The sequence below is a fragment of the Pocillopora verrucosa genome, chromosome 4 (genome assembly GCF_036669915.1).
Source record: "Pocillopora verrucosa isolate sample1 chromosome 4, ASM3666991v2, whole genome shotgun sequence".
Classification (NCBI taxonomy): domain Eukaryota; kingdom Metazoa; phylum Cnidaria; class Anthozoa; order Scleractinia; family Pocilloporidae; genus Pocillopora; species Pocillopora verrucosa.
Genome location: NC_089315.1, coordinates 22,742,269 through 22,754,638, shown reverse-complemented (window position 1 = coordinate 22,754,638; position 12,370 = coordinate 22,742,269). Strand labels below are relative to the sequence as shown.

The window sequence follows — 12,370 nt, the reverse complement described above, 5'->3', positions numbered from 1 at the left end:
TTCACCCAGGTGTACAAATGGGTACCAGCAAATATGCTGGGGGTAACCCTGTGATGGACTAGCATCCCATCCAGGGGGGAGTAGCAATACTCCTAGCCGCTTCATGCTAAGGAAACTGGAGTTAAGCGCCGGCTCCACGGGCCACTTGGGCCCGTATAAAGGCTTTACTTTTTTACCACCTTAGCGAAAGTATTCGAAGGCTAGGATCATTATGATCAACTCTCAATATCTAACCAAAAATAATCTTCTTTCCCGTTACCAATCTGGTTTTCGTTCTTTACATTTACTGTAACCGCTTTGCTTGAGGCTACGGACAGTTGGGCAATGAACATTGATCGTGGTCACGTCAATGTCGCTGTTTTCTTAGACTTGAAAAAAGCTTTTGACACCGTTACCTATGATATATTGTTGGCGAAATTACATTACTATGGTTTACGCGGTCCCTATCACGACTGCTTAGCTTCGTATTTAAACAATCGTACCCAAATTTGCAAAACTAACTGTTTAATGTTCAGTCCTAAATTAGTGAAATGTGGTGCTCCTCAGGGCACTATTAAGTCTAGGACCTTTACTATTTCGATTATGCATCAAGTGCATCAGAGTGCTTACTTTTTTTTCAAAACCTAGTCTGTATGCTGACGACACTAGTTTATACCATGCAAATGGAGACTTAAAGCGTATTCATGATTGACGATTTCAATAGGATCCACCTATGGCTAGCTGCTAATAAAATCACCCTTAACTTAACAAAAATTGAATTCATGTTACTTGCATCGAGGCAGGGGCTACCAACTATCTCTGAAATACTATATTTCATGATACATGACCATCCAGTGATGCAGGTTCCTTCCACGAAATCGCTTTGCGTGGGTACATATTGATCAAAACTTAAACTGGAATTGTCATATACAGAGCGTTTGTAAAAATATTGCCTCTACCTTATATGCAATTAAAAGAATAAGGCATCTTCACTATGTTTTAAAGACAACGAATGTAAATGCCCCTAATCTCGGAATCAAGGCCAGACCACAGCGGCGGGAGCTACGTTCCTTACTCTTTGCGAGAAGTGCGTGGGCTCTTTAACTTCCCCTCCTAACTAGTACCGAGAAGATGCTGTAGACGAAGCCTGAGGTTTATCGTCCTTATCCGAGAAGACTAGGATATTTAACCACTGCAGATGTCATGGAAAAGGCAGCACATTCTCCTCAGTTATTTTAAGAAGCTGAGTGTTGGTCCGGTCTTTCAAATGTTTATCGTAAAAGACACATCGATGGTCAAAGATTTTATATCGTTTCTGACACTCACAGAATTAAGTAACAATGCTCAACCAATGCTAGATGAGCATGATGCGACAAACTTCAGCAGAAAATATAAAAACCGAAAGCAATACTACTCTATTCTCTCGCCGCTTTGCGGCTCGGTAAATAACCACCAGTGAGTAGTTGTTAAATAATTAGGTATAATCAAGGTTAACAACGTTTAATAAAATTTAAGAATAAGAAATACAAATTGATAAGTTAATTGTAATCGATAGATAGAGAAGTGATATTCAGTTTATTGATAACTTGCGACTAAAAACTTGAATTACACGATTTTTACAAAGGATAATATCAATAATACCATTAAAAGGAACTATCAATGGTTTAAAGCAAGTTTGTATAAAAAATTTGTTTGTATATCGGTTATGTTTGTAAATAAAATGTCGATTAAATATAAAATTCCAATAAAATGGTATAGGCTCTAAGGGTATTAAAAGTGGTAAATCTGTCACCTTGTTGCCTTGAACACGGGCCTAAACTTCCGTTTGTCTGTAAGGTTCTAAGTACTTGTGTTAATCATTGCATCAATAAAAATAATTATTGTATACAAAAGTTAGGGCTGTACGCAAGAGGCGGCTAGATCCCTCTGGAAGGAGGCTCCGTAGGGTTTTGACCGCGCGAGATATGGATGCGAACATAGCGCGGGCTTTGGGAATGTCAACAAAACTGGCAGCTCGATATGATCGCACGATTGTTATTTCAAAAGGTGTATAAGACAATGCAGTTTCTGGTAATGAACTCAGCAACATACCCATAATAAATTCATGAGTCTTCTTCACCTGAAAAAGGGGTCGACAGAAAAGAAAACACCGGGCGAAAGAATGCGAAAGGGCTACAGATTCGAACGTTTGCGTATGCTCAAAAATCGATCTTGGCGAATTCCAATTTAATGACATAATGATTTGAGAGAAAGACGTAAAATATTTTGAGTGGAATTCATCGTGTTTCCTTCTGTAGAACATTTAATTGAGTTTGTCCTTACATTTAATTGAGCGTTTAACATATTTGTGCTCTATCTACCGCTAATTAATGAGAAGTTCATGAGACCCATGCTAAGTTAGAGGAGGAAAAAATATGCAAGAAGCGAAGAAACTATACCTTTATAACCCCTATTTTTTTCTAAGTAAACAAAAGATCGGCAGGACAAATGTCACAAATTGTAAAAACTGTGGAATATTTCATCGAAGCGTATTTGAGAAAATCAAAATCAAGGCCAAATTACCGCTGGTGAGCACCTTCCTTTGCAGCGCTTAAGCTCAAACACAGAAACCTCTATGTGAATATTAACAACAGTCCTACGCTCGTGACAAGACGAATAAAAACATATTTCTCTAGTTCAACCTTTGTTTACTAGATTCTGGTAACAGTTAGTGATCTCGTAAAATAGGTTGCGGTTTTTCATCGCGGTAAATAACACTTTCAAAAGAGAATACAATCGTTTGTCTCACGATGTTGTCACTTCGGATGTGAATCACGACGTTTCGACAGCATATATACTTATAGTCTTCTTCTAGCGAAGATCTTCAAAGATTTTCCATGAAAACACAACGCCGACGTACGCATCGTAATCAGGCTAAAACTTCATTGAGCCACCTTAAGTAGTTAGTTCATAACAGCTAATATTTGCGCGTTAACTGTTCCAAAGTTTGAACGCCGCGATGGTGAACGAGCAATCACTGAGTAACTAGAGTTGTAATGTTTGGCTGATGAAAAAGAAGTTTGTCCTGACTCATATTTTTTCTTTCACGCCTTCAGTGAAAGGATATATTATTCTGTTTTTCGCGTCGAGTAAAGGTAACTAGAAATCCAATATTTTGAGACTGTCCATCGATTCTCGATATTCTTAAAAGTATACTCTTAAGTGCAAGAAGGCAAATGGCAAACGTGAAACAAATATCCACCGAAAACTGTAGACTATATCTGCACATTACGCTATCTTAATAGAGAGCCACAATTAACGTCATTCTAGTTAAGTCACTGCACTATATTCAGCGATATGTGCGGAAACAAAAAAGGGCTGTGCTACAGTTAATCCTTTTGAATCCCTTTTTTTGGATCGATATTTAAGTTGTGATGGAAGACGTTTTCGGGATCGTATTTGACTTTCAACGCCCTGATTCTTTCATGTTCTTCTTCCGCCTCAGGGCCATATGGGAAGATACCATATTTGGATAGTCGATTGTCCATACTGTCCACCCAGGTTTTCACATCTTCATAGAAATTGGAGTCAGGTGTCCCAGCTACAATTCCAATCCAGTATCTGTTACGTGTAAGAAAAACAAATCGTGGCATTCAACATCCAAGGATAGAGTTGAAAAATCTTAACGAGGTTCCCTTAAAAGCCTTGTAGTCACAATAGGCCGGTTATTTACACGAGGTCTAACCCAAACCGCGGTTTCCCGCAAGCAGTGGGCCTCTGGGATTCTCTATAAGAGAGTTGTTTTCATGAAATATATATCCTTTAACTGCTAGCTTTCGGCCCTCTTGACACTGTTCGCAAAAACAAATTTTCGGATAAAAGATTAAGCTAAATTTAAGATAGTTTACAACGCGGTTTTGTTAACAACGGTTAAACTTTGTTAAATAACCAACCCGATGTCTTTACGCACTTATATTTATTTTTTTTACCATCGAAAGCAAAACGATCGAATCAAACATAGTACAACGAAGCAAGAAGGAAGCGAAGCGATCGAAGCGAAACAAAGCAAAACGAAACAAAGCTAGTGTGACTTAATCACGCAGAAATAAACCTGAACTCAACTCAAACAGACGCAAACTAAACCTGACCTGACGATGATTCAAACGTGAACTAACAAAAAATAATTAAAGAAACCCAAATAGACAAAATGCAGATAAGACCTAACATACAAAACAAACAAAAAAACATACAATAAAAGACTAATTATCAAAAGCTAACAGAAGGCGAAAACGAAACTGAGCAAAAAATGAAAACCACGATCAAAGAAATTACGTAATGGCTTTTAATCCAGGCGCCTACGGCGCACGGCTAAAAAAATACGGGTGAGATTCTTGAATGATTCAATAGTTCGTTGCAGCTACGGAATCTGCCCAGAGGTGACATAAGTAGTGGCGATTTTGGCATCTTTTGCCACAAAAAAAATTTGACAGAGTAAGCCAACGTATTAGCAGCGATGAGAATCTATTTCGTCCTAAGAGTCTTTTCAGCAACTAAGTAATAAGATAACTCATCGGTTCAGACATAGAAAGATGCAAAATGGTCCTGATAAGTATACTATTATTTTTGGCAAGTAGCAGACATGATGGTCTTCTCGCAACGATAGCAACAACGCGGCGACACACCTCTACGCGTTGCTAAATAAACACCAAAGGTGTAACCATAGATTATATCTCGCGCACACTGTCTTGCAACAGTGCAAACAAAGCATTAAAAATTGCAAGAAAAACTGTCGGGGTAACAGAATCTTCTATCAAGTATCATGTGGGATTTTAGACTTCGCCAAACCTCAATCTCATAGGAGCGGTACTTTGGTAAAATTAGGATGTCTTAAGAACACAAAATAAAGACCTTGGCCGGTGCTTGAGTCCGAAATGCCTGGAATGGATAAGCCATTAGACTACGAAACATTACTTACACTAAACACCGCAATCTGCTACATGCTCGCCAGCTATGTAGCAGATTGAAAAGGAGAAAACACGCGACATGTGAATAAGAAAAGTAACTGAAGAGAAAGGTGAGAAGAAGTAAGAGTCTGTCAGTCTATCAGCAAGACAAGAAATGTAACTGATGAAATAGTGATAAACATGTGACGGGCGCCAGAGAAATTTAACAGATGGGAAAAATATGACGAGTTACAAGAGCGGAAAGAACTGTGACTGATGGAAAAGGCGTTATATGTAACAAGCGTCACTGCGTAACGAGAAGTAATACAGTGGCACACAAAAAGGCTGGAAATAAGAGGCAAGACACAGGCGGGGAGAAAGGCGCAGAATGGCAAATCAAAAGCGGTTTTCGTTCTTTCGTCTAAACCAAATAAAACGTACAATTTTCACGCTGTAAATTTGATATGAACATTAGTTTAAAGCACTTTCATGACGCATGTGCAGTAGCTAGAAACGATTAAAGCGTGGCACAAGTAATTGTACTAATTTTAACGTAGATTATAGGAATTAGTTTGCGCGTTCAATGATACAAAACCAAGAGCGGCTTTACAGTGATTATCACTTACTCTGCTTGTCTGAAGGGGTATGGGCTACTTTCAGCCGGTATTTCCTTGATTTTCCCACCAAGGCTTGTTATGTAGATGTTACTGCCTGTGATGATGCGTGAATCAGGCGCTTGGTTGACCCCATCAAAGATGATATCAATGCCGTCATCGGTGAGTTCTGTGACACGATAAAGGTTAAGTGTCTACTCAAGCCGAGTGCTTCACCCAGCTGTAGCTTATTCCGGTTTCCATAGCATGAAGCGATTAATGAGGAGTATTACTAACCTTCGACAAAATTGCCCATAGGTGCGTAGTAGGTGATTCCTCTCTGCACCATCCAGTCCCCACTCTTCTGGAATTCGTCCAATGGTAAAGGCTTCACTTTGTTCACTAACGGTTTTGTTAAGTCTGTCAGCTCCATCAGTAGAGCCCCTCCCTCCTTAGGGGAACCAATGAACAAGAAGCGACAGAGAGCTTGCGGTCTAAGGAAAGGATCACGTGACCTTGCCTCAATTTAAATACATCCAAATGAAAAATTGGGGTAAGTTTGTAAAGAAACAGTGGGGGCTGGGGCTATTGCGAGATAATTTGGTGTTACCCCAGCCCCCACTGCGTCAGTGGGGGCTGGGGCTATTGTAAGATAATTTGGTGTTATCAGATGAGCTGAAAATGTAAATTGGCCAACGTAGAGTTTCTAAGCTGGCGTTTCGAGCGTTACCCCATCGTCAGAGCGAATAGAATGAAAAGAATGAATGATTGAATTCAAATTGATTTTTCAAGATGAACATCGTACTTTCTTTTGTCAGTGTCTTTACTGTTTTATCCCTTCGATAATTTACTCTTTTCTAAATTACCTTAAATTCATCCAGTGTGGCCCGCGATAAAATTTTATTAAGTGCTGCTTGCGCGGAGTACATTCGCTAAATGCAATGAATGTTCAATAATATCCTGTGAGGTATGTTTACGGGGTGAGTTTCTTCTTGTTTTCACCGCTGGATGTCTGATGAAGAACTTATTATCTGGTTTTATCTTCACACACCAAAAGGATTTTTAGCCGCGCCAATGTTTTTTCTTACTTAGTAGTACAGGTATTCTGCAAAATGGTGCCTTACTGTTAGGTTTTATTACCTTTTTTTTCCAACATTTTACTGCGTTTTCTTAGTATGTTTAGTCGTCAATTCCTTCTATAATAATTTGTAATATTGTGAAGACACGAAGAGTGAAAAAGTCAAAAAAGTAGGTTTTTCACGAAACTGCATCACAAGAAAAGTTTGTTTCATCAACTGAGTTGATAATGTAAATTGGCCAAAGTAAAGAGTTTCTACAGTTAACGTTTCGAGCGTTAGCCCTTTGTCGAGACATCACCTTTACAACATTTTTGCAATGGCCAAATTACATTATCAACAAAGTTGACACCAAATTACCTTGTGAGATTAAAGTAGTCGTACTCAAATTGAGAATCTTATTTTTGGCTCACTCTTGAAGCACTCACCCGCTTCGCTTGAAGTGCAACATCATATACACAGCCAGCCGATTATCTTCCTTCTCGCGTACAAAGTCTCTGATAATCTTGAAAGCGCTTGCTGCTTTAGACATGGGATAATAAAGATCTCCTCCGATGACAAACTCTGGAATGTCATAAAGTTGATATTTCAAGGACGTAACGACCCTACACAGGACCAACAACAGAATTTGTAAAACCAATGGGAAAGACACAGTGAACAGCATTACGCTACGAGAAAAGCAGAAGGTTGTAAAAGAAGGTAAAAGCTGTCTTGTTATAACTTAAGCGAACTTTTAGAGGATGACAAACTACATTCAAACCTCAGCTTCCCGTGAGTTGATTTTGTCATACAATGAGTTATCAAACATTTGCACCAACACGTATCATTTCCGTATTTTCAGATTTCTTTCAAAAGACTTACAGTAAACCCGTATTCTCCTTGCGGATAATAGAAATGTTATTGCACTTTATGTCATATTTTGGAGCTTTCGCAAACGTAAGTGACGGACATTTGCTTTAAATCTATGACAGACTGATATTTCCATCGAACGGTTTTCCAACTAGCAAAAAAATGAAATAAATTCTTCTTAATTTAGAATTAAGCCTGTATATAAGGTACAATTAACAATGTGATCTTGAAGATTACCCAAAATTGAATCCACAACCTTTCATTCCCCAAAATAGTTCTGGATCTTCATTCTCACTTGCTCTTATAACATCTCCAGAAGACGTGACCAGTTCTGTTGAACAAAAACATAAACAACATTTCCAATTTTGTGGAGTGCTATTTAACAACTTGGATAAGGTAAATACTTTCTTCAAGTTGTTGCATGGTACAGTACAAAATTATTTGAAATGCACTTGTGTTACAAGACCAGATAGCCAAATTCTCTCTTTGACAGTAGCAGGGTTTCAAACGCGACGTTTGACAAATTAGCCTTGGGTCTTTCGTGTGGCTCTGGACTCGGAAAATTAATACATTTTTTTTCCAGAAAGGTCCATGATGTGGTGAATGGGAACATAACCTGCTTTTTTGATTTCCTTCATTGTTGCGGAACTGCTTATTCGTGCTTGAATAAAGAACAATTTAATATTTTTTTTCTCTTCAAAACGAGGGTTTACATTTTTGCAAACCCATCTAATTCGTCTATTTCTTTGTTAAAGATTATATGATACTACAATCAATGATGATAATTGACCATCAGAATGATGAGAAAATTTCAAGCCAAAAAGAAATTTGAGTCACAAACATACAAAGCAAATATCTCATATTAAATTTCTGAGGTTTCCAAAATCGAGACTTACCAAACTCTAAACAATTATCTGCTGTACAGCCAAAGGATCTGCTCAGGAAACCTGTTCCCCCAAGCAAAGTGTACCCTGCCACACCTAGTTGAGAATAACTACCCAGGGGTGTTGCCAGTGAATGACGTACTGTTTCCTTGTCAATATCACTCAATTTTGCACCAGCACCCACGACAACAACCTGAAATTGTGAAATATGATGCAGGTGAGCTTCTTCAGGGTAATTACAGTTGTACCTGGTTGGTATTAGGAATTTTGTAGGTCTAACTCAAAAAGTGCAAAACTTAAATTACTCAGTGTACAAAATTTTTTTGCACAATCACAAAATTGACACCTTGTGAAATATGCCTACATCATAAAAGCAGTGTTCTCCTTTTCAGGTGGTAACTGGTAACATTTACCGCCTGTAGAACCTCTTATTACTGTTTAAAATTGCTTGGAATTCTTGAAAATTCAACAGGTAGAAGGATTGCTTTACTAGTTTGAAAATTTATTTTACCTGTCATGCTTAAAATAAGGGAGAACACTGTAAAAGTCAAGAGATAAAACAGTTTCAAAGATCGCAAACTCTAAAATTTTATTTCTCAGAATTTGGCTTGAGATAGGTCAAAGGTTATGTATTTTAAGCCTAAGAGCCTGTAACTTCACCAAGCTCCTAGATAGGAATATTTTGGACACCTGCACGAGTCTATTCTAGTTTTGTTATGCATGCAAAAAAACAGCAACTTTACACAACTATCTTGAGTTAACAAATATGGTCACAAACTGTTCCATAATTATGCAGTTTTATGTCACAAGGAAGGTTGCAATGCAAGGTTAAGTTAGTTAAAATAGGGATGTTGTTAGTGTTTTGCCCTTTTTTTGTTTCCATTATAAGAAAATGTTACATACCTTTCCTAATAATGACAACCTAATGTTCATTCTCAGTTGGAAATGTATGTTATTTTGTTAGAACTTATGGTGTGTGGTATGGCTGAGTATTTCCTTAAGTCAGAATACAAACAACAAGTTAAAATACTCAGCAAAACCAAACACCAAAATGTCTTGTAAGTTATATACTATCCAACTGCATGCAGTAGAGTATAATTAGATGCAAAGTGTGATTCAAGTGCAATCCAAATAACTGTAAAATATTGTCAGGTATAAGTACTCAATTCACGTGTTATTTATACTCTAGTTAGTGCAGTAGGACTATAACAACACATACCTTCTTTTCCACATCCACTGTTACACTGTTCATGTCAGAAAGATTAATAACCACAGCATCATCAGCCATCGTGAAATCACTGTTCTTTGCAGCACAAACACACATGTCCAACTGCAAAATATACCACAAACATATTTTTCAAGCAAAGAGGTGTAATAATGACATAAAAATTAGTGGCATGATTTCAAATCCTAACAATTAAATACTAAACAAGGAGTTGTAATGAAAAAAAGCAAATGTATAACAAAGACTGCAGATCTTGGCAAACAAAGAAAATAATGAAAGGCAATACCTCTAGCCTATTTCTTTGATTTTCATATTTCCCAAAATTATGTCATCCATAATGACAAAGTAACACATTGTGAAGTGTACAAATCTGACCCTTTAACCTCTTTGAGTGACCTCCCTGTAATTTCTCCTAACAGTATCAAGCTGAGTTAAACACGGGAAAGAAGGAATTGATCGCCAACTAAAGAAGCTCTTGATTATATTCAGTGAATACTCTTTGTCAGTACCATGGGGAATGTATGGATAAATGTGTTAAGAAAACATGAACACTCAGAGTTAATGTTAGGCAATACAGTTTCTCTTTCAATGTACAGGTCATAGATAGTCATCTGTTGCAGAAGCTAAGCATAGCATTATTTATTTACATGGTGCCTGTATGCATTTTGAACAATGTGCAGCAAAATGTGCATTTTATGCATGTTTCAGTATTTTTTCTTGAAGTTATTCATTCTCGCAACTTTGATTTGTGAAACATTACTTTGTGTAACAAAGGATCAGTCCAACACCTGAACCACTGTTGAGAGAATACCTTTTTTTTTCTAACAAAAGTGACATACAGGTATCTAAATGTGAAATGATAGAAAACAAAAATTGTTCTAAATTTGACAAGGATTATGTCCCAAAGCCCAGTGAAATTTGTAAACTTGGCATTTGGAAACTGTTATCCTGTGTTGGTGGGACAGTAAAACATTAGCCCTTCCACATTTGCTCCGACAAAGGGCCGAACTCAGTTGATAATAGTTAATTAACCTAATTTACAATTATATTTTCATTCATATTTCAATTTATCATGATAATTCATCTCAAGACACAATGTAATTTGTGATAATCCTGATTAGCATATATTATCATTTTTCTGGCACAGATGAGAAGAGCAGAGAAGGGTGCAAGGTGCAGGAAGAGTTGTAGGATCATAGTTTCTAATTTGCAATTGTTAGTAGGGTGAGGTATTGACCCGTTCATGCCTTAATATCAGTATGCATATTCTCCATACAGGTCTCGGTACATTTTCCACCGTACTGGCCATGAGAATTTGTTTGAAAATTAGTAGCTCCTTTTGCTGGAGATCATTTCTTTCTTTCTTATGACCTTCATGTGTAATTCAGGAGTGATATTGTCTGGGGAAATTAGATGCTGGACACTCTAGATCTTAGGGGTTCAAGGATTGAGTTGTGGTGTTTCCTTTTCTTTGTGGTTTTCATGTCCGGCTTTGGTGCATTTAATTTTCCTCAGTCGTACAAACCGTCTTAAGCATATTGGCGCTAAATAAATGGTACAGAGGGTTGGCTACCGCGCCCTGAAACTATACAGGTATCATTACTTTGTGTGCACGTTCGAGAAGTGGAGGCAAAACTCTAAGCGTAAAGTTGATTACATAAATCGCAATAGATTTTCCTCCAGTATAAAGGTGTAAACGGAATAAATTTCACCTATAACTTTTTCCATTACCTCGTTTTTTACACAAAACTTGACAGTGTTCACGACATCTTCCACAGTCGCTACACGGACAAACGCACTCGGTTTGCGCGTTCGAATAGCGGCATTCCATGTTTCATCAACCTCCCGTTGATAATCTTTCGCATTTTCTGATCGAACAATGACACGCCCGGAAAGAACAGCTTTCAGAGGAGAAAAATCGACCATTCTGGACAGCGCCCGAACGAAACCTCCGCCAAATTAACTAATAATTTAATCAGGCGTTATTACAAGGCATAGCAAACTAATTTAACCATCAAGCATCGCGCACCTGTTTTCCCGCCCCCTGCCGCAATATAGGTTTGCCATGAAAATGGTATCGGCGCGAGCTGTGAATTACTCGGATGTGATTATGTTTGAAATAAGAAATCAACAGGAAAATTTAGTTCAGAACGGAATTTTGAATGCTTCTGGTTTTCTTTGGACCAATGATGCGAAATTAAAATGAACTGGAGCACGTAATCGAGACCTTGGTAACCGCGCAAAGTTGCGAAATTTACCGGTAAAATTACATGGACATGATCTGAGAAGAACTAGCTGACCGCCGTGTGATTTACCGAATACTTTAGTCAAGGAATAGAGGAAATAAGTAGTATTGCCGTTCACTTGAGAAACATTTAAATTGTGAATTTAGTGATCGAAACCTCCACACGTGAAATCAAAGAAAAAACGTGAACAGTTGATTTTACGTAAACTTTACTCACGAGTAAACAAAATTTTACAGTCACGTGCATTACCTCACGCGATCTCCTCATCGATCTCAAGCACAGGTTAAGTTATCTTTGACCCAAGGACAGCTACTCATGCTTAGACGTGGCGTTCCTTTACAGTCGTTTATCTATAGCGTCCGACATTTTGGTGGTGTTATCTCCTCGCAAGCTAATGGTTTTCTAAGTCCTTGCGGTCGTAGGAAATCACAATTTACAAGAGCAACTTCTTCTTGCTGTTTAAATAATGGTAAAGACAGGGTAATTGACAAGTCTGGGGACTCTAGATCGAGAGAAAGAGGAGAATTGCAATGGGAAAAACTCTCTGATGATGAGAAGAATATTTATCTTGCTCATAAAACTGCATGTATGGTAAG

The 12,370-nt window shown here is 37.9% G+C and overlaps 2 protein-coding genes across 2 annotated transcripts in view; one reads left to right on the top strand and one right to left on the bottom strand.

Annotated features, from left to right (window-relative positions):
* LOC131778757 (uncharacterized) overlaps window positions 1-12,370 on the top strand; it is a 49,558-nt gene that overhangs the window by 19,666 nt on the left and 17,522 nt on the right. The window lies entirely within an intron of this gene.
* LOC131778808 (FAD-linked oxidoreductase DDB_G0289697-like) lies at window positions 1,466-11,503 on the bottom strand. Its single transcript, XM_066164784.1, has 8 exons — window positions 11,260-11,503; window positions 9,523-9,633; window positions 8,316-8,496; window positions 7,657-7,750; window positions 6,999-7,175; window positions 5,792-5,988; window positions 5,528-5,684; window positions 1,466-3,579 (listed from the first exon to the last, which is right to left on the bottom strand). Exons 1-8 carry the CDS (start codon window positions 11,452-11,454, stop codon window positions 3,348-3,350), a joined length of 1,344 nt encoding a protein of 447 aa, XP_066020881.1. The 5' UTR covers window positions 11,455-11,503; the 3' UTR covers window positions 1,466-3,347.